This window comes from Labrus bergylta, chromosome 1, assembly GCF_963930695.1.
Source record: "Labrus bergylta chromosome 1, fLabBer1.1, whole genome shotgun sequence".
Classification (NCBI taxonomy): domain Eukaryota; kingdom Metazoa; phylum Chordata; class Actinopteri; order Labriformes; family Labridae; genus Labrus; species Labrus bergylta.
In genome coordinates this window covers 20023693-20051000 of record NC_089195.1, presented here as the reverse complement: position 1 = coordinate 20051000, position 27308 = coordinate 20023693, and the positions used below count along the sequence as shown (strand labels likewise).

Below are 27308 nucleotides of genomic sequence, written 5' to 3'. Positions count from 1 at the left end.
TTAAACTAAATTTTGAGTTTGAAATTAAACAAGATATTTACCGGTAAGCACCATAGACTGTAAAATAAAGCACTGATGACGTCCATGCTTGCTCTCACCATCCTACACACAAACCAGGCTCTATACATGCAAGCTCCAGGTAGTGACGATGCCGATTCCCCCCGACACATATATATATATACACACACACACACACACACACACACACACACACACACACACACACACACACACACACACACACACACACACACACACACACACACACACACACACACACACACACACACACACACACACACACACACACACACACACACACACACACACACACACACATTATATAAATATTTGGGATTCTCGTTTAAGCAGTTAAAGCAATAACAGCAATCCAGAACATCTATCATTTTATTTCAATGGTTCATAAAACACTCAACTTTTCAGTTTACATACCAACAGTTCCCCACAGTGCAGTATTAAGCTTGTATCCAGTTTAGACCATCAGCATCCTGAACATAAACTGATCAAGTCGGTTAAGTATTAAACAAAATAAAGTGACTTAATAATGTTAAAATCTCTGTCAGTCCATTTGTCTGCTGGTCTCTCCTGGGCAATTCTGTTGTCTGTATGAAAAAAAGAAGATCCAAACACTTATTCATTCATCTGTCACTCATCAATCACTCAACTCTGACACATCTAGAGGAGTTGTGCTGAGTCCTCAGTAAAGCCAAGATCTGCAGCGTGGAAATCAGGCTTAGTTACAACCTTTGAAAAAGACAAAAAGCACAATTAATAAAGTAACATACGAGTGGCTATTTGAAGCAAGCATTGATGCTTTATGAATTTCTTTCTTTCTTTTTTTTAAACAAATCTACAGAGAACATGACTGAAGCTACAGATGGCCTAAGCCTAAGGGGACATGCATCTATACATTGTATTGAATGTGTTCCTATGATAATGAGTTATTTCTGGCGGTTTTTTCTCGAGATCTCGACTTATTTCTTTTGTTGTATACAAACAACAAAGCTGGTTTTCCAATAATAATGGGATAATTTTCTGGTGCCTAAAAAAACCCAATAGGCTAGTCACTGGGCCAGACCAGGACATGCCATGTGGCCATAGCTTACAATAATGAGGTAAGTCAAGCCTATTTCTGTGTTGTTGTTTTTTTAAATTTTACAACTCAGGGAATATAAGATAAATGAGACAAGACCTCGAGGAAAAAATATGAATTTAATAGTTATCATGGGAAAATGGAGTGTATAAAATGTGTCTGACACATACATGTAATATCTATGTGTCTGCTTAGGAAATCTGTATGGAGAGGGATTCTCTTGATTATGATAGGCCAACAGAAGAATCAGCTAATGAGAGTAGTATGACTTACGGCTGAGGCTGCGAGGGGACCTTCCCTCGAGAAGAGAAGAGTCTAATATCCTCTGGACTGCCTACAGGAGGTAAAGACAGAAGATTTACATCAGCACCAGCAATCAGGATAAACAGTAAAGGATCACCAAATGAGACAGAGCCACTTACAGTAAGTGCTTCTCACCACCACATAAGGAGGGGTCATGGAAAACAAGGCAACAGATCAGATACACAGGCTTTTACTAGCTTTACTAACAAGGATGGAAAGAAAACAAACTCTTGTCTCTTGAGACATTTTAAGCTCAAAAAAGCTTGTGGGGCTTTTGTTTCAGAAAGTGGTAAGTTAAATATGACTCACTGGTCCCAGCTCTCCGTTGAAGACGACAGAGTGGGAATAATGGCACGAAGAAGGTGTACATAATTTCCCCCATCTGAGAAAGACACAAACACAGACAGGCTAGTTTTTTAAAATCAAATTTGATCTTTGTTTCAAATGCTTGAAGAGTTTGATCAGCTGTAGTGTTGTAAATAGATGATCGATGAGGGCATTGTTCAAAGGCCCTGGAAACCAAAATCCACAAAAGCCTCTATCATGTCATTTATGGTTTATGCTCACCAAAGAAAACATCTCAAATGGATCATAAATTAGTTCAATTCAAAACTAAAATATTATCATCTGCGTTTCTGTTTTAGGATTAATTAGGTATGGCTTTAACTTAATCATTAATAATAATAAAAAAACATTTATTCTGTAAAAGAAACAGAAACTATTCCTACCTGACATTAGTGTCATCCTAGGGTCAAGTATTGACTGCTGCACATAGAGCAGGGGTCTCCAACAGGTAGCTCGGGAGCTACTGGAAGCTCGCGGGCAGGTTTTCAGTAGCTCGCCTATCGGTTGACTGACTGTGTTAAAAATAAAAATCTGACGACGGTAATTGCACCTCTTGCCACTATTCATATATTTGGCCCATAAAAACAAGTATGAAGTACTAATGTTTTCTTGGACATTGATGTGAATTTAAGATTATTGATAAGCATTGGCTTATTGCAATTTCACACATGTACAAACAGTAGCTTAATTCAGCTGAGCTATGTAAATAAATGCAAGTCACCCTTGGAAACTTTCATTTTTTGAAAGTAGCTCTCAGATGAAAAAAGGTTGGAGACCCCTGACATAGACTGTATAATAAAACATGGACGTAGACTCGGTCACGTTACCCACTGGTTTCTGAAGGAGCGATGTGAAGCTCAACAATGGCGGTTGCAACTTTGGAAATGCTGACTCTAGATCATTTTCAATCTATCTATAAACAGATAGAGAGAGAAGAGCTAAGCCTTTTTGCACTTCTGCATTTGCTGTATTTTTGTAGGTTTCCAAGTTGCTTCCTGATGTCAACCCTGTCATCTACTGTATGTAACATATTTGTATAGTAAATATGACATGGATGTAAAGCTTTTTGTCATTTAACAAATTGGTGATCAGTTGATAAAAATATTACAAAATATAGAGCTTCCTCTTTCGTCCTCTGATTCTAAATGACACAACTCAAAACACAATGTTAGGGCTGCACATTTTGACTGTGTTGTATGCAGAGTCCAACGATGTTGTCAACTCTGAATGTGCAACTCCCAAACACTCAAGACAAATGCTCTAAAGTGAGCATATTTTTAAACCAGGTCTTTGGGTGCATTTGAATGATCCTTTTTGCTTAGGAAGGTTCGTAACTGAGTGAAATGACTCCAAAGCATTCAAGTGAAAAGAGCGCTTTCAAACGTTCTAAAAGCTAAGGAAAGGTGCATCGATGCTTCCTTTATAACCTCCTTTAGCATAGGATACACCGGACCATCCTTTACGAAAGGATATGAGAAAATGCCGTCCCACAATTCCTTGCGGCCATAACATTTAAAGCGACTCACGCATCCGACTGTTCAAGAACACTAACGATGACCCTGTATGGACCGAGATCTGTTGCAGGAGCAATGTGCAGACAATATGCTTTTGGTTTATTTATTGATTTGATTTATAATTTGTTACTGCCTTTGTATTTATTTTCTTTCTTTCTTTCTTTCTTTCTTTCTTTCTTTTTATTTTGTGTGTGTGCAGAAGGTGAACATTGTTATTTACATTCTTGTGTGATGTTAAGTGTAGATACCTTGCTGTTATTTGATGTTGAGTCCTATGAGAAATTGTAATATAAAACGTTTATTTAAAAAAAGAAAAGAAAACTGACAATGACCGAAAAGGGACGCAGACCAGTAAGTTACCATGGAAATAATATGCCTTGCACAACTTTCAACAATCTTAAACCAATAGGTGAACTATGAACATTATGTTGATGTTGTATAATGATCAAAGTGAAGTAGCCTGGTAGCCTATATTCCTTTTATTTCAATTCCTTCTGGTAATAAGGATTATTTCCCCGGTAAGAAGGCACAGGTGAACGTTTTTTAGATGCGCTTTCAGTGGTCCATTTCTGGAACATTGTAGTTTCACGATGGCAGACCCATCTCATTTACCTCCACCGTTGCATATTTACGTCGCCTAGTGGAAATGTGGTCGGATTGTCAGAGCAACGTGATCGCCTTACCCTTAGTCCTTAATGAATTCTCCTAACATCTTTCCTAAACCTCATGACGTTTTCACCAAGGTTAAGGTAAAGAGGATAGTGAAAGGGGATAGGAGGGACAATCCGAATCCACCCGTTGAGTAGTCATGAATGTTTCATGCATTCAGATTCTTGTGGATGCTTGTTTAACTCACAAGGAAATTAGAATTGGTTAAAATATTCGTCTTCAGTTTTGAATAATTTTTTGGATGAGAGAGAAACGAAGCGCCTTTTGGTTAAACTTTGAATCACCATGACCTGGATGATCAAGAACCTTTACAGACATGAGAATTAGTCTTTGAACTTTGGTTATATACGCTAATTTGAACCATTTCAAGCTACATTTAAACACAATGTTCTCTTTTTCTTCTTCTAAACAGTCAGTTATGGGACTCACCCCCTGAGTCACACAGGGTAGCACACACTAGAAAGTACACAAAAAGCATTAATGACCATGGTGAGTAGTTCCAGTTCCCCAATAATACCATTAGAGGCCTCTTTGAGTCATCTTTGCTTGAACCCGCAGACAATGAGTTGAGGCTTAAATTTACAGATCCATTGTTAATTGAAAAACATCCACCTACCTGTTGTGTTTTCTATCTCCTGTGTGACCTCATGTACGAAGGCGCTGAGGCGGTCTACGGACAAAGTCTCCCACAGCCACTCGAGAGCCCAAACATTCTCCTGAGGGAATGAAATGATGTTGGATTAATCATTTATATCTTCAATTTAGCACCATGTCTGCTACAGACATTCCCACAACACCTATAGGTAAAAGCTACTTCTATGGTTAAGTGTCATTCATATTATTTAAGCCACAGTAGTACCGGTATATGAAATACAAAGAGTGGGTGGTAACATCTATAGCTGTTTGAAAGTAGGAACTGTCAAAAGGAACTAGGAACTCGCTGGGGTTTTCACTGCAGATAGCAGGGTTTGAATGATGTCACTGGGAGTTTATTTAACTCCCATGCTAGCGGAGTAGTGCTTTGTAAAAGTTCAGGGACGTTTGCCTTGAACATGCAGCTCATAACATGTCTGATGTGGAGATACTAAACAGATGGCTGAATACTCTGAGCATTTAGAAGAATATTTTATACCCACAGGCTAATTTGCTTAATCTTCATGGGCCTTTAGACTAGTGTTGGGATAAAATATTGATGTGAAAGTACGACGTCATCATCAGAGTCACCTCAAGGCGTAGGCGGTGTAGACGATCACTTAAGGCCCCAAGTTAAACGCTCAGGTTTGAATAAAGCCAAAAAATGTGGTGTTTAATGTAAACCTACGACCAGATTGAGAACTTCCTGAGTAACCTCTGCTCTGTGTATTTCACCACTCGCTCTCCCCGTGCACAACCACTCACTCATTAAGAACTCCCAACACAAGTCACATATGGACGAGAAAGGAGATGATGGGGCATTCAGCTGCATGTGGGGGAAAAAACAACGCAACCTATCATTATCATTTCAAAAAGAAAAAAGGGTTAGTCTGAAGAAGCTAGAAAAAAAACATTGCAGCTCTGTATGCTGAGACAAGAGGTAAGGTGAAAGGTACACCAAGTGACAATCACTACCCATTCAATAGCCATCAGAGGGATTCATTCCTATGTGCTACAAATTAGGGTGATGCACATGACTTGCACGGTTTTTCTGCTAGTAAGCCCTTTTGCTCCAGCACTACTTTAGTACACCACTTCTTCTTCTTTTCCAGAAGCCCATCAGCTGTTTGGTTCTGCAGGCTTTGCAAGAGACAACAAATACATCCAAACTAAAAAGTGAGTGCTTTTCATGTCTCATCATGCAGAGCTCCATGCCTTACTGAAGTAAATTTTCAGCTCAGATTGTTTTTTATTGCATAAAGACACAACCCATGGTCCTCCCGATATGTTTATTTATTGAAAACACACCAGTCCCCATTGTTGATGAAAACTTAGCTCGAAAAACAATCTTTATAGCCATCACTGTGCTGTTTGTTAGCCTACTTAATATAACCTTAAACCGGGATGCAGTAATATCAACATTTACAAAATAACTATCAGGCTAAGTTAAAAACCACATTTGAGTGTTACACTACAGACCTATAGAGCTAAAACAGAAGGGCTTGCAGGCAGAAAAGTAAAGCGGAAATTTTTCTCTAAGCTAACCTATATCTCTGGTGTCTAATATAATTACTATTGACAAGTACCTCATACACCCCCACTTCAAAAATACTGGACTATCCCTTTCAGGTATTGGCGTAATGAGAAGCACTAGGTAGTATTGCTCTGAGCATGCTAAGATATGCGCTTCATCTTTTCAGGGGCAGATTGTATTCTTCAGATAATCAAATATCCTGACGTATAATTAAATGATTACCTCGTAATATATTGAATATATTGAACCCCTGTATCGTGATATTATCCTTACAATCGGTCATGTATTGGGAATCATATCATATCGTAATATAAAGTATCGTGAGCTTCCCCACGATTCCCTCCCCTACTTTAGAACTCAATGGAAACCCAGACAGCAATTTACTTGATCCCTTGAAAAGTTACTGTCTGTAGTGCAAGTCCTGGATACTGTTGGTGGAAGAGAGGGATATATTACCTGAAAAGTGCTGAGCAAAGTGAGGGCCGGACTCAAAGCCCCGTTCAGGATCCTTAAACTTAAAGCCCCCGTTACCAACAGCAACAAAGCCTGATCTGGGTACACCTGCAAACACACACAAACACACACACACACACACACACACACACACACACACACACACACACACACACACACACACACACACACACACACACACACACACACACACACACACACACACACACACACACACACACACACACACACACACACACACACACACACACACACACACACACACACACACACACACACACACACACACACACACATATAAACCCTTAATCATCTAACCCACTTTAACATATATGGCTTGTTCAGTTTACATGTTTAGATTGTGTTGTATGTACCACCAGAAAGAACCGTGGGATATGTATATTTGTCCCATTCATGTTGAGTAGTATCGAATTCACAGAATCCTTGGTTTCCTGGAGTCCAAACATAAAAACAGAATTATAGAATGAAAACTGCTTCTAAAGATTAAAGGAAACTTGTGTAAAAAAAAAAAGAGAAAAAATGAACTGCTGATAAATACGAAGCACGCACATGTAGAAACTGAGGGGTTGGTGCTGGTAGAGCGGCTGAGTTGACCTCTTTGAGTAAAATGGTCCAACACTGGGTCTGGAAAAGAAACATACAATAACACATTAGTCAGAAAAAACTGAAGGACAACCCAAGCATACACATACGCAAATCTCAAAGTGCTTAAAATAAAACGAGGAGAAATAAAGGCATTCATAATCACTGTCACAACAAACACTCAGAGAAATATGCACAAAAATTCATATTCAACATTAATAAATAGCTTAGAAAGACAGCATTCTCAAAAAACAACCATAAAGAAATGTGTTTTGTTTTGTAATAGAATGTATTGAATTTATTAATGATATAACTACTGGTAGTAGGGCTGTCACAATACCAGAATTTTAAACTTCCACATGATACTAGTACAAATCCAAACATAGCCTTACCTGTTTTGATACAACAGAAACAAACATTGAAGTCTCAGGGACGAGTTAACAAAACATGTAGGCAAACTCCTGCACACTCTCTGAATTTTACAAATACGCAGCCAATGTATTTGTGCTATTCAGACAGTGTGCGCTCTCTTCCTTGGCATCAGGATGAATTCTGGATTGTGAATGGTAAGAGATGAGCTTGTGGACTTACATCATTGTACACAGCAGAGCAGCATTTCTGCACCCTCAGAGCAAACTTCACCAGCTCAACAAGCTTCAGAGGCTTGGCATCTACAGAGAGGAGAGTTTGAGTTGTCATACTCTCATTCATTTGGAAAAGGGTTTTCATGAAAAGTAATCCGTAACAAATGCATGACTCTGACCTTTTATTGGCTCCCACGCTACAGCAGGAAAACAGATCTGATCGTGCTGGCTGACCACCAGCTTCGGTGCTGTGGCAAATTTAAAGATGTAGAAATAAGTCATGAAGAGAGGCGGGGTGAGGCGGGAGGCAGGAGCGTTAACTGAGGGGAAGAATCTGTGCAGAGCTGACGTGAAGTCCCCCTCCATACTCGTGAAGAAAGGGACGAGGTCTTGTACCTGCTGGAGACTAACGGAGACACACACAAAAAAAAGAAGAAGCAATCAACGACTTCAATCTCTTCTCAATCAAAATAATAATGATGATATTCTATTTTGACGGGTTCAAGTTGTAATAAATAAATGTCTGCATTGATCTGTATGTGTTTTGCTTTTGTGTCTAAGGATTTTTTGATTAACAGCACATTTTTAAGTGTTAGATTCCTTTGCTAACAGATACAGTAGAAAAAACTGACGTCCATCTAATTGTAATAGAGCACTTTTAAGGCAGCCTCTACAGAAACAATCGTTTGAAATCCTGTAGGATAAAAATGCCACTTACACTCTTTTTCCTTTAATCTACAGAAATATCATCTATAAGAGTATTTGTTTATTTGATCACTCACAGTTTGGGATCATCAGTCTGGACCACTCGAAGGTAGCGGCACAATTCTTTATACCTGCAGATGGTGGAAGCTAGTTTTAGTTACACAGGCAGTCTTCAAGTCAAGAATGTGTTCATCTGTAAGTGCATAATGGTGACAGAGTGTGTATGTCCCATTTGTACCTGCGCTGCTGCTGTAGTGCTTCTGTTCTCAGTAAAACTATAGAAAACTGTTCAATCAGGACATCCTTCTTGCCTTTGTCTGTGCGAACCCCTGACACGTTCTGTCCCTTCAGCACCGACACTAGCAGGACATCATCCCAAGGACGGACACACAGTCTGAAAACAACAACAACAAAACAATCAATGTAACATGTTATAAAAAACACACACAAAGGCTTTTAATAGGAACCTTTGGGGACTCACACACCTGTTCTTCAAGCTCTTTAGCTCGTGGGGGAAGGACAATCTCTTGTAAAATTCCTGAAGTTTGTTGATAAACTCTGGAGTGAAATCAGCCATTACCATCTGTCTCTGCAGCGATGATATTACCCTGGATAAACACACACAAAGACGATGAAGGCAACACAAGCAAATGAAGTGGTTACAGTAAGGACACAAGATGGGATCTGTGTGCGTAGTGTGCCTGTATACCTTTTCAGTAACATTCCTTTGGCTTCAGCAGGATTGGCCGTTGGAGATTGTGGGATTAGAGCCCTGTAAAATCGTATTCAAGAAAATGTATACTCAGATGTAAAAAAAACACTGCACAGTACAGCTTGACTCACTTTCGGTTCCAGGTACTGAACCCAGAGTTCATTGCAAGCTTGGTGACATGAAAGATGTGATGGTCCTCCCCCCCCACTAACACAACTCCCCACTAAATGTAAAGACATTTTAACATATTGAAGCGTCCAGTGTGATTAATTAAATCACACTGGAAGAGATGCTTGTAATCTTCAAATATTTAAAAGGATTTATGTTGATGTTTTTTTCTAAATGTTGATAGGGTGCTAAAATAAATATATACTAGAGACAGGCTTTTGACTTAATGTTCTTGTTTCCAGGAAATGTGTGATGTCATGATAATGTGTCCCATCTCGTTTTTATACCATCTCAAGCCCTCACCAACTCCACACTCACCCCCAGTCCACCTGATGCCGTGAGGGTTCACTGCTTAGGCTTTAGGCTGGAAATTGAGATTGGGCCGCTTAAAAAACGAAATCTACACTGATCATTTAGTGCTAACTTTCCCCTCTGCTTTGCTTGCATTCACTGTCACTCTCTGGATCTCATTTGCTCACTCTCATGAATAAGATGATAGCAAAAAATAAACACCAAATTAAAAAACCCTACCAGGCATTGTCCGATTAAAAACCAGAAATGACCTTATACAGAGTGGAGATGAGCCAAGCAGTACCATGCAGTGGAAAAAGAGCTTAAGTTTGTGTGTGTTTGTGGTGATGTGTGTGTGTGTTTGTACCCTGTGACTTGAAAATGTCTAATAAAGTCCTCAGCAGCTCCTAGATTCAAGACGGCTGCAGCTCTGCCGTCCTGTTCATCGGCCTTGTTCAGAAATGATGACACAAACTCGTACACTTCAGTATAACTGCAAAAAAGAATCAAAAATAAAAAAGAATCAAAAATAAAAATGATCTGAGCTTGAATACAGTTGTATTGCTTGCAAACATATTTAAGATGGAACAAGCTGTTACAAATTCTACTGTTGGTCTCTGGATTTGTGAGATCATCATGCAACCAGTTGTAGAGCAGTGTACTTATAGCAATGCGAGCTTCAGGGAAGGTAAGCGGAGTCTGTCAGTCACTCACTCGTGGATGCGACCTTGCTGGTTGTGTACCTTCAGACCATACTCCTCAAACGACTTTCCCTTCTGGAAAGTTAAAAACCAAGCAGATAGCTCTTGCCTGAAGCTCTGGAGCATGGCCTCTGGACAAGAGAAAGACAATTTTTGAGCCACTGAAATACGCGTGATCATGATCGTACAACAAGAGGTTTAATCTGATGTGGGTGTGGTCTCTGTGTCCACTTGTTTGTGAGAGCGAGCACCTGCATGTCGGAGGTGAGCGTCTATGTCAGAAAGTGTAAGGTCGAAACCCTTGAGTCTTCCCAGCAGTGCTGTGTTTCTTAATTGGCTCCAGAAGTTGCTTCTTTTGTGGCTGTTGCTGTGACACAGACCTTTGTGATACCACATTTCACACTAAGACACAAACACAAACACACATCTGTAACTTTAATTTGTCTGTTACTAACACAAAAAAAAAATACATTTGTTGATTGTGCCCAGAGAGGCAGACATGGTGCACAGAAAGGTTAGTTCACACATTAAAAATACATTTTTCAGAAAAGACTATTGGGAAATTAAGATTAATTACAACCTTTTCAATGAAAATGCCTTTTTCGATTTGTCTTTGTTTATAAGGACTCTGCAATAAATTGATGCTCCTTCGTCAATATGGGCATCACATCTCAAAAGTCTGATTTATTGCAATACAGAAGAAAAGTTATTTTATTTAAAGAAGTAATTATTTCTTAATAAGTAGGGGTAAAGTTAACCTATTGGATGGAGGTATGAGTTTACTGGTTAGCTTTCACAACATTTTGATGCAGTCAGATTATTCAGTCAGCTACCCTCAGATAGATAGGTGCCAATTTAGTGTGTGCGTGTGTGTGTGTGTGCGTGTGTGATTTTTAGATTTATTTTGGATTGCTGCAAACACACATTGTGTGAATCATGAAAAACATGAGATATATACAATGCCAGTTATAGCTAATATGCACTCTTTAAAATCTGTTTATTTACTGCACTTCATTATGTATGCTGAATACTGAAAAATATAATCACACACTGTACCTTTTTCTAATATCCTGTAGGCCTGACATGAACATAAAAACACACTGGGTGACTCTGGTTTGATTGCAATATATATCACAAAAAGAAAAGAAAAGATGTCGCATTGACTATGTTTCCGATATTGTGCACCCCAAGTGTTTTTTGCCTGTTCCTAAAGGTGGGACAGAGGGGCTGTGTGTGCAGTTTACAGACTACCTCAACACGTACCGTTGAAGCCAGCTTGTCACAGATGTAACAGAAACACTGATCACAAAAGAGCTTGTTTTCAGCCACAGGAGCCCCAACCTCACTTTCTGTAGCCCTGAGCAGGACAGAGGAGAGTCAGTGAAAAAAAGGAACAATAATCAGTAATTCACAGTGTGTGTGTGTTTTTTTTTTTTTTTTTTTAACTAGCTCACAAGAAAGGATGTACTGGACAGTCGTATCGTGCGTGAGGCAGCACCTCTGCACGGCGGGAGAAGGTAACAACCAGGTCTTCATCCAGAGCACTGGGGGGTAAATCACAGTCTGAAACACAGAGGAAGCCCAGTGGTCAACAATCTGTCACATTAACATTCATTAACAAGCTGGTGTGTAATGCTAATACATGTTACCATTTTTCTTCACATCTTCCGCCTCCACAATAAGAACTGAGGGTTCGTTGCATGATTTGTCACAGTCTTCTTTATCATCATCATCCTCATCATCGCTGAGGATGATTATTTCTCCGTTGTCCACTGCCGTACACATCAGAAATATCTAGCAAAGAAAGTGGAAAGAATGGCAAACATAGTGTGTATATATATATATATATATATATATATATATATATATATATATTTATCTTGGTCATCCAGTGAAATTTTTTAAGACTTTGTTTATTAAATGAGTAAAGGCACAGGAGGACACACCATTCAAGTTTTGTACTTGTGTTAATCTTGCTTTGCTGGTTTGTTTGTAGTGTGATAGAAAACTAGAATGACATTTTTTTTCATTTAATTTATTTCATTTATTACACACTAATATATAAGTAATAAATATATATATATAACTACAAAGCTCCCTCTGACTGGAACAATCTACCTATAAACATCAGAACAATAAATTCACTACACAAGACATCACTGCTACCTTTTCTCATAAAACCACGTTGCTGCTTCTCATGGTAATGTCTTCTCACCCCTCTAATATCTTGACTGCATATGTGCATCTATCTCTGATGACTTTGTGGCTTTGCGGGAGGGATACGTGGGCGGATGGGTGTTTGAGAGCCTTTATGTTTCTGTGTGTATTTTGTGCTTGACTGTCTGTATCACACTGTAGTGTGGTGTTTTTGTTTTTGTGTTGGACCCCCTCGAAAACGAGATGGTTCATCTAAAGGGGCAATCCATCAAATAAACAGAATTTCTCACATATATAACAAACAAAGCAAAGAACAATAAGAGCATACTTTCTGTAGAGGCTCGATTTGTCTTAACTAGTCCAAAGGGAAAGGGTATGGGATGAAGTAAAACAAAAACATATCCAGTCCTACACCTTTTTTCTGTTAGCTGTATAAGTTTACAAGACCCAAGTTTTATAAATGTAAAGTCAAAGAACACAGATATTTAACAAAATCAACAAATATAATGTATTACACACATAATCTGTAGACGGTACAGACCTTACAACTTATATTGATTCAATTGTTCTCTCACTCTTCAATCATGTATCTTGTTAGATGTCATTCTTCAGATTTTGTTTCAACTTTCCTGTTTTTCCTGTTTTCATTTCTCCACCTCAGCTGTTCCATAAATCATCTCATTTGTTGTGATAAAAGTAAATAAAACAACTTTCCTAGACTAAGTGTATTAGTTACGAAGTAGCTGCATCATCCTGTAGCTTTAACTTTGCTTTTACAGTCGTGACCAAATTCAATGTTTTCTTACTTTTTAAGAAATGAGGTAATGTTAACTTTTCTAGTCCCGAAACTGAAAGTCAGCCGAGTAAGAGGAAATACAAACAGTCGCGTTTTGTGTCAACATTAAAAGATGAAACGCTTTTCTTTCGTTAATGTTTACTCCAAACTATGATAATTTTAATCAATTCAAAAAAAAGTTTAAATAGTAAAGTGACATTTTTCTTACCTTCGCTGTTCAGACAAAATAACTTTTTCTTTTGGCGCACGACTCACTCAAACGACTCCGGATGTGACGTCTCGTTTCTTCTTTGTTGGTTGTTAAAACGGTTTGCAAACCAACAAATGGTTGTATTACTGCCACCCAACGTACTGGAGGGTGTTGCGCCGACTGTAAATGCATACTAAATTAATATTTAAAAATAATATTGAATTAATATTAAAAAAAAAAAAAAAAAGCCATAGAATAAAAATGTCCTGACATGTAGACACTAAGTTTTTTGTTGTAAGTTGTGCTGCTGAGACTGCTCTTTCTCAGCTTTTTGTAAGTCAAATTTGCATGCACAACGAAGACTCTATTTGCACAACGAAGACTCTAATTATCTCAATGATTGTTGTTATCACATTAAGCAATGTGAAATTTATTTTCATGTTGAAAAATTCATGACTTGCACATACTGTATGTAAAATGACTTGGCAAGTGACGTAAACAAAATAATATTCCATCCATCAAAAATAAGAAAATATTTTCTCAAAGCTTACCGTCATGGCAGATTTTTCGATTGGTGTTAGTAACGCAGCGCTCATAAATAAATTTGAATCGCTATCTCTTCTCAAACATTTTTATGAATCACCAGGAAAAAAAAGGGCATGTTTCCATTGACTGTGCAGGGTGCACTGCAACACTAAAGCAAGCAGTCAAAGCTACAGTTCACTGCAAAAACATTAAGTTTCTTAAACCATCACAATGTAAATAACACAATATGATTCAATAGAACACAAAGAAGAGGTTGACTGTCTCATCAATCATTTACTGACACTTGAAATTTATTTTAAATACAAGTTACAAAATCATCCATATTCCTACAAATGTCTGGAAGAGGGTCCCTGTGTATTACGTCGACCAAGAGGCGCTTGTTGTCTACACAGCTTATTCAAAACAGACCGACTGAAAGTGAGGTGAAGAACATGGGTTTTATTCAGTGCTGCTCATCCTGTCCTTTTTACGTGGGTTAAATCTCCTCGCTGCTGCTTTCTTCTCTTGTTTTCTTTGGCTCTCTGTCAGTTTGCCTTCACCTTCTGCAGCGTCCATCTCCGCGTGCAGCTTTGCCTGCTCATCATCAGCGCTATTAGCAGGCATGTATCTCAGCCAGTTCTGGTAGAAACCACGGAATCCATCGATTTGGATCAGGTAGTTGTTTCTGGACTTGTACTGTGAAAAGGGAAGATAAAGAGCAGATGCAGGGAAAAGAAAAAAACAAAACAACATCTGAATCTTCAGATTAATGAACTAAGTCCTAAGCCACACTGTTTTAAAAATGTTCTTTTTGTATTGTTTTATTTTAAAAACATTAAACAAAACTAAATTTAAAGTCAGAGATAAATGCATAGTTAGTGTCTTCAATCGGCTGATTTTAAACCTTTTGCAGGACGTGGAATGTCTTTCCTATTAGTCTTATTGTCTTTAGCTCCAACAAAGTTACTGTGCCTTGAAGATTATATGTGTCTTTTTGTTATGATGACAATCGACACAGTGACAGATAGATCCACCATGAGAAATGTACTGACCAGCTGAAACACCAGCTGAAGACCGGCGCTTACCTGGTTATAGTTGGGTGGATACTGTGAGGCAAACTCCAGCTGTCTGATGATGACCTCGTTTGGCCACACCTTCATCCTGCTCATACTTTTGAGGATTGTTTTCAGGTAGATGTAATCCAGTTTTCGGGTTGCTATGCCAATTAGAGCAGAGAACACGTGGACATTTGGATTTAGTCCGGCCTCCTGCAAAAAAAACAAGTGTGAAGATGAAAAAAATACCACTCAAGTCATATAAAGAACTTATACTTGTACCATTGCTGCTCCAAATTACATACTAGTATTTCTCAGGACTGTTGGTACTGTTTTTAACTTCCTATATCTGATTACATAGAAAGACAATGAAAATTGGAAAAAGCAGCTGACAAGCAGACAACTAACAGAAAAACAGAATGTCTGTCCTAAAGATCTTAGTTGTATTACTTCCATGGTTTCCAGCAGCTGCAGAGCATCCTTCTCTCGCTCACAGCCCAATGCAAGGCTTCCAAATGTCTGCACGTCCACGTTTACATGGCGCTGTCGCATCACACTCAACACATCCTGGAAAGAAGAGGGAAATGCGTTACCCTTCTGCACTCAGACTTAATTGGTCGATACAATAAACCAATTTATGTTTTCACTTAACTATTAGTACTAGAAGAAAGATTTGGTTTAATTGACCCAAGTTATAATGTGTTCTGTGGTGATCAGAGCATTAAAATCTACATTAAAACCACATTAAAAAAACATCTTTCCACACTGTATCCCTCATGTACGGCTCAGTAACATGCGATCTTTGAGATTTAAAGTTCAAAAATCTTGAAAAAAGACAAAAAAACACCACCAATTACAGAGAGTGTCTTTGTGTACCTTTGCCCCCTCCAGGTCACCAGCTCTGGCAGCTCTGCGAATCACAGAGTTAAAAAATGCTACATCAAGCTTCACTTTGTGCTGCTTGGCGACCTTCAGCAGCGTCTGCAGAGACTTGAAGCCCGGCTCCATCGTGTCGGCCAGCAGGGTCAGAGTCTTGATGTCCGGACTGAGCCTGTTAGCTTCCATCTTGTCCAGGAAACCTTCAGCTCCTCCGATGAGGGCAAGCCGATCAGATACTTTGCCCACAGTGCAGAGGGAAACCACGCAGCCCCTTTTACCCTCAAAAACATCCAGTATATTTGGGGCTGAAGAAGAATCAGCTGCTGAGTCAACAGGCAGGGAGATAGTTTGTCTGACTGGTACCAACTGGGTTGAGCCTTCGCCTCTGTAGGACTCCTCCTCCTCCTCGCTGTAGCTGCTGTTCTGCAGAGCGTCACTGAGTGGATCAGGCTGGATGAACAACTGCCTCTCCAGAAATTCAATGTCAATCAGATTCTTGTATCTACTATCGGAGTTTACATGTGACACACCTTCCCCCTCATATTTCAGGTCAGGACTCAGCAGCACACGAGTGGCCAGGGCCTGATTGCCAATCCCACAATCCCTTGCAGTACGTAAGAGCAGGTTATAGTTTTTTGAGTCTGGACGAATCCCTGACCTTAGCATCTGCCGCCAAACCTGAAAGAAACAAGAAAAAGAAGTGATGAAACTTATGACTGTGAGATTATATTAACACAGGAAGGCATGTCAGAAAACATTAACACACTTCACTAGATCTTTGCGATATTATGAATTGTGATACTGGATCGACCCTTCACTGCATTTAAAATAATTCAAATTTTTTTTGCTCATATAGTTAAATGTTAAATCAATTTATAACACCTTTAAAAAAGTAGATCCATGCTGTTGGATATCTGAGAGACTGTGATCAATACATTTGCAGATCTGACTGTTCTGATTTCTTGGAACAATAAACCTTTTGCTCAGATTTGGTGCATATGATGATGTTTCAATATAAAACGACTTATTTTTCTAAAATTCAATTTTTGAAAAATAAAAACAACACAGTATTGCCCTGCTAATATCATTATAATTAAAACAACAATATGCTGACTCTGTGTAACCCCTGTGTTGTTTTATTTTTAACATATATTATACATCCAGATTCTTGCCAACACACAGGCTTCACAGAAATGAGCTTAAATGTTTCACAGTGTGAGTCTTTGAGCAATCCGTGTCACAGACTACAAATCACTGGTATAACTATTTAAAAAAGGTCAAAAGCTTGTCCGTGAAGTTGCAGGTACATCAAACATAAAGCAACTGAATGACGTCACCCGTCTGTTACGGCAGGAGGCTCATAGCGCAACATTTATGTTTTTATTTATATTGTGCATATTTTCCATTATGTTGGAGCCAAATGAGGTGTTTGTTTTGTGTGATGCTATTTTCCTTATGGTTGTGTGTTGGCCCTCTACTGGGCACTATGTGTAGCCTGGGCAGATGCTGTGGTTAAGACAAGGCTCCAGGTGAGGTGCGACAGGTGATTGAATGGAGGCAAACAGTTTTTTTTACCGTGTCAGCCTGTCGGAGTTAAATGCATCCAACGCGGATTTGTTTGTTTATTTATAGACAGTGGTTCGTCATATGTTCCTTTATTGATAAGAAGTGTTTAAAAATAAATGGATTGAAATATCCAAATCAAATCATCAATGGACTGAGTTAATTTCTTTGAGCTAAGCATGCGTCCGAAAGCTTCCACATTCATCCCTCAAGTGACTTTTCTAAACAATATTGGGTTTGTTAAAATTGGTCACTACACATAATGCTTGTTTTTCATGGTTAGTTTGAAAATGTGGATCAAATTAGCAGGTCACATTGTAGGATTTCATTCATAAATTTCAGATGCTGTTTTAATATATAGCGTGATGTATTATTGTCAGAGGACGGGTCCCAGCATAGGATCGAATGTATATTTGGTTTTGATTAGCCAAATCCATATAATTTCACATATTGAAGTGATAGCCTTTTTTTTTTTTTTTTTTTTATCTCTGACTAGCAAGACCTGAAATCTCTTTTTCTCTGTAAATACATCTGTGTCTACATCATGTATGCACCTGTAAAGCAAGTCTGAATCCTGTCTCTTTGTCCTTCAAACAGCCCATCAGCAGGTAGTGAAAAGTCTCCTGAGTCACCACGTGGCCATTCTGCAGCATCTCCTGCAACAACAAAAAAAATAAAAACACACAAGCTCATTTAGGAACACAAAAACAAATCAGAAGACCCACTGTGCAAAAAATGTCTGCCCATTGCCGTACCTTGATCGTGTGAATGCAGGCTTGGAGGTGGTTGGTGATGGCGTGCGTCTTGAGGAGGGCATGGTATGTTATGGTGCTGAGGGGATAGTTTTTTCGCCGGAGTTCTTGCTCCAACTTCAGCGCCTGCTGGAGGCCGGCCTGCTTGGATGGCGACTCAGCGCAGGCATTGAACAGTGCAGTGTAGGTAGCATCTGTTGCTTCAAGACCTCGTTTCTTCATCTAGAAGACACACAAACATTATTACGCACGTAGAACAGGATATTTCAAGAAGTACATCTGGCTGAACTTAATACACTCAACCAACACATCTGATTCCTCTAGTTATTTATATGCACTGCAGTTTTGGGCCAGTTTTTTTCCTCACGCTGAGGTCAGGAATACCACTTGACATGTAAATAAAACGTTATTGGAACAAGTGGAACAGTACAAGGTGTATAAAAGAAGAATCCATACATCGTTGTAAAGTTTGAAGGTCTTCTTGAGCAGCCCAGCTCGACCACAGCCTCCCATAAGGACCGAGTAGTTAAACTCCTCAGGCTGCAGCCTCTCCTCCTGCAGCATGTCTCTGTTGAACACATCCAGGGCCTGCTGCAGCTGGAAGAGAGACATAGGACATACGAGGCTTGACACAACAAAGAGGCCAAGGATGTAAGAGGGGGGGGGGAGTCCGAGCAGACACAAACTGGACTAACCTTGTTCTCTTTGATCAGCTTCTTGCACTTTAAAAAGTACCAGTAGGGTGTGTTTATCGCCACGGCTCTCCTCCGAGGTCTCTCCGACTCCTCTTCCTCGTCGTCTCCGTCGTTTTGTCGCAGATCCCTGATTTCTGGGTTGCTTTTCTTGAACGACCTCCTGGAGGATATGTCCGTGGACAGGGAGCCGAAGCCCCTCCGGTCTGATGGGTCGCTTTCGGGGTCAACCGGAGAGTCAGCACCCCCGTGGCAAGCGGCCGATAGGAACACAGATCTGGTGGTTAGTCCGCTTGGCAGCTTTAAGTGAGCCGATTTGAGGACGCTGGGTGACAGGTGTCGTGAAAGATCCTGTACCCCGGTCGGATTTAGAGTTCCTTGTGAGTTTTTAACCATTGACAAAAGGGAAAACTTAGCGACAGGGACCGAGACCTTCCTCCCGTTTCGCACACACGAACAGGAGACGGACGCCAACATTGTCAGCAAAATTATATCTGCAGATACTTGTCAACACGAAGTTTTGCAGCAAACTAGGCTGTTCAGCTAAGTATAGATGGAAACTCACTTGGCGCAGTCATGTGGGGCCTCCACGATGTTTCAATGACACTGACCAGCCAAGACCTTATCAATAGATATCGAACAATAACATGGACTCTCCAAGTCTGTCGCTTTTGTCCACGAAATAAACGAAGACCTTATTGATTGAAAGCATATCAGTCTTTATTTCCGAGTTACATGAATTTTCGAAAACCCTTTCTTGTCGTTTATTCTGGATACGGCGTCCCATTCTGATCGACTACATCAAGGATCGATTAGCATCCCTGCCTATGTCAGTACTTGGGACATTACTGCCCTCATCTGCTTACAAAAGAGAATTGTGATTTTTTTTTTTTACCTATGGTTTTTACCAGTCTATGGTTTTTACCAGTCTATGGTTTTTACCTATGGTTTTTTACTTGGGATGAACATACCAGTATTCTCATTAAGAGGAATTTATCTAGTGTTATCCAACTGAAGAAACTCCATATTGTATCTGAAATCTGCAAATTAAATCTCTAAATTAATCCAAATTGAAGGTGAGATGATGTCAGCAAAAAATTATTCCAGGTACTGGATATCAGTGTGCAAATTTAACTTTGGAAAGTAAAACTGAGAACAATTAGAGGTCATTCCTTTAACAAAGTGCCCATTTTTCTCAGCAGGGGGCTCTAGAATTCAAGAGATGATTGAGAATGACTTTATTGTAGTTCATTTATTAACACAATTATAATGTGTTGAATATTAATCCAAAACACATGTAAAAAATATGCTGTACAACTCACTTTCACACAGGATTAATAACCAAAATAGGAATAAAATGTAAATGGTATTCTTTCCTTAACATTATCAAAACTTCAAAACAAATTGACAGAAAAAATGACCACATAGTAGCTGTCTGTTGAAAAAGACTGATTCCTAAACCTGGAGATTTGGGAGAAAGCTTGCCTTGTTCCATCATGAAAATGGTGGAGATGCTTTATCTATTTTAGAGTAATAATACCACAAGTCGTAATGTGAGTTGTATCATTTGAAATCATAGATATGACTCGTATCAATCTTCTTGACAGCAAAAAGTGATTATGTGAATTTCTTTTTGTTCAACCTTATTTCACAAAACTCTATATACTAAGAAACACCACTGATATTATATTACTATGATTTATAAAGACATCTTACTTAGAAAGAAAAAAGGCTACATAGACAAGAATTAAAATCATTGACATGGAGTTTATTACAACATTATTGAGTTCTCTTTTACAAGGTTTATGAACAAATACATCCCTTTATATTATTGGCACTTCTTTAGATAACAGATGTGTATATTAGTGAAATGAACACTGACTGAGATGCTACAATTAAAGGCAAATGGCACTGAATGAGAAATGACCTGGACCAATGACTTGAAAAAAATCCCTCCGAGGAACATAATTACTCTGACATAAACAGTAAATGTAAACAATCATGGTTGATGTGTTGTTGTGAGGCAGCCTGAATAGTTGTTGATGTATCTACTGAAACAATAAGAAATCCTTCTACAAATGATTAACTTTTTTTTTTCTTCATTTGCAAACTTTATTTTCAACACACCAAAATAAGAGCACCTCAGCTGTTGAGCACCAAACACGGTGAAGCTTTCAGCTGATGTCACAACGGTGATAAATGTGGTGGTTGGGCCACATGGCTCTGGAACAAAGTTATCCGGTCCAGCAGAGTAAGTGGGATATCTCTGATGACTGAAGGCAGGTCTTCATGATGTAACGGATAGATGACCACACTCAGGGCAGAGCGTGCAAACGAAAATCTAACAAAAAAAACATGGCTTTCATATTTCTATAGCAGTGACATTTGTTATGTACAATTTCGTCGTTACACATTCAAGTACTAACCTGTCCAGCAGCGTTTTCTGCAGAGTGCGACAAGCCACTAAGGTGCCACCCATGAACATGTGGCACATGATGACATGGCAGCATCGCTCCATGAAGGCTTCTGTGGCCACTGGGTCAAAGGTTCCACTGCGTGAGATGAGGCAGAGACGCTGCAGATGTGGGCAACAAGACAGAGCCTCAAAGAACGAGGCGTTGGCATTCAGATAGGGCTGCTCTAACCTAAAAAAACACAGACACACAAAGTTCAATTAATAAGTAACAGGCAGAGTAAAGGTGTGAACTTATTGTGAAGGTAATAAATTATGTAAAAAAAAATGGTTTGTATGTTTGAGTGTAAACATAATTATCTGAAAACTATACAACCTAATCAATCTAAATTTACAGAAGAGAGGTTTAAAAAAAAAAACACATTGAGAAATAATAGTTGGATTAATAATAATAACAAAAGTCAGATAGTACAGTGAATGAAGGGTACACAAAACATCCTCTAACCTGAGTTCTTGTAGCTGCGTGCACTGTTTGAGTGTTTCAAGCAAGGCTGAATTGTAGTTCATGGTTTTTAATGATCCAATGTTGGCAAGTGATAATACACGTAAGTCTTTGCACTGTGTGGTCAGCTGAACCAACCCTGTCCCCCTAAGGACCCCAGGAAGCCCTGCCAGAGTCAGGCGGCGTAATCGAGGCAAAGCTTCAAGTGCGGCTAAGTGTGAGTCTCCAATCCCTCGCGCCCATGCACACATACCACGAGGCTCCACGCTGACACGAGAGCAGGGCTCAAGCCGAGGCATCGCAGAGATAAAACCTGGACCAATAAGCTCTAATGTCTGTAAAACATGGCAGCCAGCTAGGAGCTGACAGAGCCCTGAGGTACTGTCTCTTGACAGAGAAGAGTCCGAATCAGGTTTGTAGTTCTGGAGCCCAACACGAGGAGTCTTCTTTAACCCCAGGAATAGAGCAGAGGGAGACGTGTTGTTTGCAGAGATCTGATGTGTGTTTAAACCGTCTGACAGAGCGCAGACAGGTAGGGTGAGAGAGTGAAGGTGTCGGAATTTGGCCAAGCTAGCACACAGGTGTGTTTCTCCAGAAAGTCCCGGCGAGTTTTCATGGTGATAATGTGTGTGCATCAGGTTCAAGTGTTTAATGTTGGAACAGCCGACTGCCAGCCTGCTCATTGTGCCAGGAACCAGCTGATCATCAGCACTCCTGCACTCTGAGTAGAGGACCTGATTGATCCCGCTGAGGTTCAGGCTGATCAGCTGAGTGGCATCTTTGACTCCGCCCTCCAACAGTGACAGGAACACCTGAGGCCACAATGCTGGGCAGCGGCTGAAGCTGAGGTGTTTTGGACTGTTTCCCTCGAGGGCTCGCTTCAGGGACAAGGAGTCCAACCAGGAACGAGGGAGCTGCAGGGCCTCCAGGTCACCACGTAGACCCAAACTCTGGGCCAGCGAGGGAGCGGCAGGCCAGTGAGCAGGGTTCGGCCCAGGAATCGACACCAGGAAAACTCTTAGACGCTTCGGAACGTGGACACTGAATACAGCTAGATACAGCAGCAGCAAGGTCTGGTTTACCTAAAGACATCGACACACAGATAACTACAAACTGCATAGTACTAGAGTTTTGCAGATTTATATAAACACATTTCATAATTATGTACACTAGCAAAGTCACCTCTCCGGGAGCCAGTCTGGCTGTGAACTCCTCCAGCTGCTGATAATGTGGCACACTGCTCTGACCCACCATCAACTGACAGCAAACCCCGATACCCTCTCTGGTCACATCGGGGATGTCAAACTGCAGCATCAGCCTGCAGTGCAGAGACAAACACACACATTTAACAATGTAGCAGCAAAAAAGTTATGAAAAAAAAAAACTCAGTCCTCACAAACAGGAGGGATGTGAGCGCAATTGTCTAAAATGAGAAGTGGCATCGTTGTGTTGTTCAACTATAATATTCGATCAGATGGACGTTTATTATCTTCATATGTTAAACGGTGTCATGTGTCAGTGTGGGTTTTTTTGGCGGGGAGTAGGGGGGTGACAATTTTTCATGTCAGTCATGTGGTTTGCTGTGAGAAGTGAACACAGATTGACATTTTTGAATACAATTTTTCATGACAGAGTTGACATTGTGCAAATACTCTGTCCTTCAATACTAAACTGATTACCTAATACCTGACAAACTGAGGGTACTCACATCAGCCTGAGGTGTACTTGGGGCTATATATCCAAATGTTACTATAACTGAAAATCTTTGGCATGTTAGTTTGGTGCCAAATTATCTTTCTTAGTTCAGCTCCAACATGAATCAAGAATTTCTATCGACACTACATGTTAGATAATGCAAAGGATGGTATAAGAATATTAAAAAAGCATAGACACCCTTTGATGTGACCTGAGTTGTCATGTGAAACCTTGGTAATCTGATGAATTCTCACTTGCGGAGCTGGGCGCAGCATGGCACCACACCATAACTCGGAGTCAACAGTGTCTGTCTGAGCTCCAACAGGCGGCTCAGGGAATCTACTGCTTCTGAACTGAGCTGAGCAGAGTTAAAGCCCGGTGTCACATCAAAGGCAAGTGATCTGAGGAGAGAGAGGGAGGAGAGGAGACGGGAGAGACGAAGGGAAGTAATGCGACAGCCAGTGACATCAAGGTGCGTCACTCCTCTGCAGCGAGCAAGAAGCTCCATTGTAGAACCAGACAGCCAGTAGCAACCATTCAGGCTGAGAGACTGCACTTGATTGGACAGCTGTTTCAATATTTGCCGAACCATCAGATCATCAGCCTGAAGGGAGTAAAAAAAATATATAGTTTATAATGTGTGTGTTGACAATGCAAGAAGTATTAACTGTGTTTTTAAGTTGTTGTTTTTTTTTTTTGAAAGGACACAGATAGTCTGACACACACTTGAAATATTAATAGTAAACTGTGGAAGAGATCCTCACTGTAACTCCAAAAGTTAAACAAAAGGTCAAAGTTGTTGTTACCTGATACTCCTCAGACAGGCTGACACTAGTGAGCAGCGTCTTATCATGGCACAGTGTGTGTAACTTGTGGCAGACATTTGCCACATTCACCATCAGGTCACACACTGGAACATGGCGGAGGATGCACAGCAGGATCTCATCGGACAAATCGGACATTCCCACTGAGCTGGAAGACATTGTGTCCTCGTCGCGTACAGCCTGGGACAGAGAGCAAACACTGTCATGGTAAGATGAAGAGCTTCTATAATGACTATATTATGGCTATGGCTTTTTTTTTTTTTTTAATGATGATGTAAATGTGCACATCATATTTTTGTCATAGTTTTCAGTTAATCAATAAGACAACTTAATGGCAGTATTGAATGATGTATACTCGTTTTCTCTGTAGCGGTGGGGGAACATTTTATGTACCACAGTATTTTGGAAAATGAAGTATAAAATGTGTTTAGTTGGGTGGCAGCTTCATGTCAAAATGTAGAGCAAAAATGTTGGACACACATATTCAGTGAAGTACTCAAGTAAAACTGATTGTGTCAAGATTTGGATTTCAAATAGAAGAAACTTTGCATTAGTGTAGTAACCTTAGTTACAGATTAAGGATTAATACAAGTACCCGCTGAATCCTCTCATTAAGGCCACACAAGATTTCTGCTGATGGGCAGACACAGAACTTAATTTGAGCACACGTATGAAAAAGGAGACACAAAAAACAACTTCCCAAGGTCTCTGCGCAATAAAATACTTTGTTAAAAATAAATATTCATACTTACATTTGGCAGATGTTTCGTCTTATCTAACCAATCATTAACAATAGCAAGTTCTAGTTGGGCGCTGCCGCTACTAACCATAAACTGCAAGTTAAAAACTATTATTGTGTGGTCGTAGTTTGTCGGTCAACACACCTGTTCAATTTGTCGATCCATGTCCTCTGAAATCTCTCCCTCACCCCTTAACTCATGACCTACAATATTTTAAATGTTCATCCAGCTGGAGCCGCATTTTCTCCTTAAACACGTTTTACACTGAACTGCAGCCGGTCGAACACCCAGGCGTTGACAGGACGGACCGGATTTGCTGCTGCACACTGACGGATGTCATTCTGTGACGGACAAACTTCCTGTCGGTATTTTTTTTTCAAAGCATATAAAATATTTTTTTCATCTTTATTTGTAGTTAAAATACTGGCTGTTACATTTATAAAATAGTATATATTACAGGCCAAGCATGACTTGATGAACAAATCACAACAAAACCTATCAAAATAAATAAATATATATAATAATAATAATAATAATATAATAATAATATATATATATATAAATAAAAATCAGAGGTCTAATCTGAAATAAAAATCTTTAAACTTTGGTTTATTTCTGAAGCTTGTTTAGTTCTAATATTTTTTAAATTATTTTTCATTTTATTCTTAAATAATTAATGGAAATTAATTTTTCTATCCTTCATTAAAATGCCAAATTTGATCTTAATATATTCTAAATTTGGTGATTAGAAGTCTTTTGTTGATACCCAATTTTAAAATGAACCCCAAAAAGATTTTTGTTTCTTAGAAAATTCTAATTCTAAGGGTAAATTTCATTGTATTATCTGAAAATGCGTTTCTTTTGCTTTTGGTAAAATCATGTCTGATGAAGGGCGAGGGCCCTAAACATTAATTAAATTTAATTGGAGCAGCATCTGGTGTGCGGACTCAGTACTTTTTATTGTGAAGGCAACCTTGGTAGTATCCTGTCATATGTTAATGAGCCTTTCACCATATTTATGATTGCTTGAGGAACTGCCTTAATAACTGTTGAATATTGTGTTTCTGTACCTTCAATATTGAAAATGAAATCATTGTATTTGAGAAGATTCCCTCCTGGATCCATTATAAGTAAAATGGGCCAAATACCTCTCTCCACCCAATCACGATAACATAAAGACTTTTGTTTAAACAAAACACATCTATTATTCTATATCGGGCAATTGTGTGGGATTAAATTGTGTTTATAGGCCAGTTTCCAGTAAAGGAGGACTTGCTGAGACTTCAATAACTGGGAAGTTTAGAAACTAAAAATTCACATAAGTTTTATCATTCCATTCATTGACTCATAGTCAATTACATTTAAACCCTCTTCCTCTAAGGATTTCACCACATCACTTTTTCTAAAATAGTGATGTTTGTTTTCATAGCATAGACATAAAAACACTACATAAACATAATATAGGCATCATGTAGAGGATATAGTGTTCAGGTTTAATAAATAAAATTAAATAAAATGTTCGGTACTAAAGGATTTATGGTTTACATAAGTGGTGGAAGAGGTATTTTAATGTGTTATTTCTTTAGAAATAGCACTACCACAGGTTACATTAACTCTGTTTAAAGTTAGTTTTGCCTTTAAAAAAAATCCCTTATATTCCAACTTCATAAAAGCAGATTAACTCATTTAAGTGGGATTTGATATTATAATTAAATGGATCATCAATATTGAGCTATTTTTTAATCTCAGACCTGAGCAAATATTTTGTCTTTAGAAACCTAGGTATTCAAAGTTACAAGTAGTTATAGCTGTAAGATAGATGTTGAATAAAAACTTCTGTTTTCCTTTAAATAAAATTGAAGTATAGGGTTAGTTCAAATAGAAACATCAGTGTTGTAAACTTTGAGTTTTAATTCTTAATATAAAAATATAATTTCAACCTGTGATTCTGTTGTTCTTTTTAAAGTCCTTTAAAAAATTTTAAAAAAAAATCATTTTAGTGTAAGAAAGAGGCAAAGCTCGGATAACAAAAAAAATACAATAATACAGTCCTATTCAATGAAGCTTTTTGAATATGTAATGTTTATTTCAATTTATTCCGTCAGTGAATCTATTATACCAACATATCGGGCATTAGCAAAACATTAAAAACTAGTTATTTTTTTTACATTGTGT

At 39.1% G+C, this 27308-nt stretch overlaps 3 protein-coding genes across 6 annotated transcripts; all 3 read right to left on the bottom strand.

The window, feature by feature from the left end:
- Window positions 1-390: 390 nt before the first annotated feature.
- On the bottom strand, window positions 391-13592 carry zgc:112980 (uncharacterized protein LOC503706 homolog). Of its 3 annotated transcripts, none has more exons than XR_010666550.1 (20): window positions 13512-13592; window positions 12000-12144; window positions 11805-11913; window positions 11614-11707; window positions 10602-10752; window positions 10364-10481; window positions 10017-10142; window positions 9188-9250; window positions 8964-9086; window positions 8717-8872; window positions 8556-8609; window positions 7953-8179; window positions 7781-7860; window positions 7157-7231; window positions 6961-7038; window positions 6569-6673; window positions 4562-4661; window positions 1537-1799; window positions 1388-1448; window positions 391-765 (listed from the first exon to the last, which is right to left on the bottom strand). XR_010666550.1 is itself a non-coding variant. In XM_020643381.3 (20 exons), exons 2-19 carry the CDS (start codon window positions 12133-12135, stop codon window positions 1430-1432), a joined length of 1887 nt encoding a protein of 628 aa, XP_020499037.2. In that variant the 5' UTR covers window positions 12136-12144; window positions 13512-13592; the 3' UTR covers window positions 391-765; window positions 1388-1429. The 3 variants fall into 3 exon arrangements, 2 of the variants coding, with proteins under 2 accessions (XP_020499037.2, XP_020499038.2); XM_020643381.3 differs by having other exon boundaries at window positions 1727-1799; XM_020643382.3 differs by lacking the exon at window positions 1537-1799.
- Window positions 13593-14292: 700 nt separating this feature from the next.
- On the bottom strand, window positions 14293-19559 carry ptcd1 (pentatricopeptide repeat domain 1). Its single transcript, XM_020643545.3, has 8 exons — window positions 18963-19559; window positions 18724-18864; window positions 18271-18489; window positions 18070-18171; window positions 15950-16630; window positions 15524-15640; window positions 15104-15286; window positions 14293-14714 (listed from the first exon to the last, which is right to left on the bottom strand). Exons 1-8 carry the CDS (start codon window positions 19434-19436, stop codon window positions 14478-14480), a joined length of 2154 nt encoding a protein of 717 aa, XP_020499201.2. The 5' UTR covers window positions 19437-19559; the 3' UTR covers window positions 14293-14477.
- Window positions 19560-20706: 1147 nt separating this feature from the next.
- Window positions 20707-25451, bottom strand: fbxl18 (F-box and leucine-rich repeat protein 18). Of its 2 annotated transcripts, none has more exons than XM_020643181.3 (7): window positions 25278-25451; window positions 24376-24573; window positions 23824-24173; window positions 23057-23192; window positions 21878-22956; window positions 21386-21604; window positions 20707-21300 (listed from the first exon to the last, which is right to left on the bottom strand). In XM_020643181.3, exons 1-7 carry the CDS (start codon window positions 25296-25298, stop codon window positions 21144-21146), a joined length of 2160 nt encoding a protein of 719 aa, XP_020498837.2. In that variant the 5' UTR covers window positions 25299-25451; the 3' UTR covers window positions 20707-21143. The 2 variants fall into 2 exon arrangements, with proteins under 2 accessions (XP_020498837.2, XP_065812076.1); XM_065956004.1 differs by having other exon boundaries at window positions 25146-25285.
- Between the last annotated feature and the right edge of the window lie 1857 nt (window positions 25452-27308).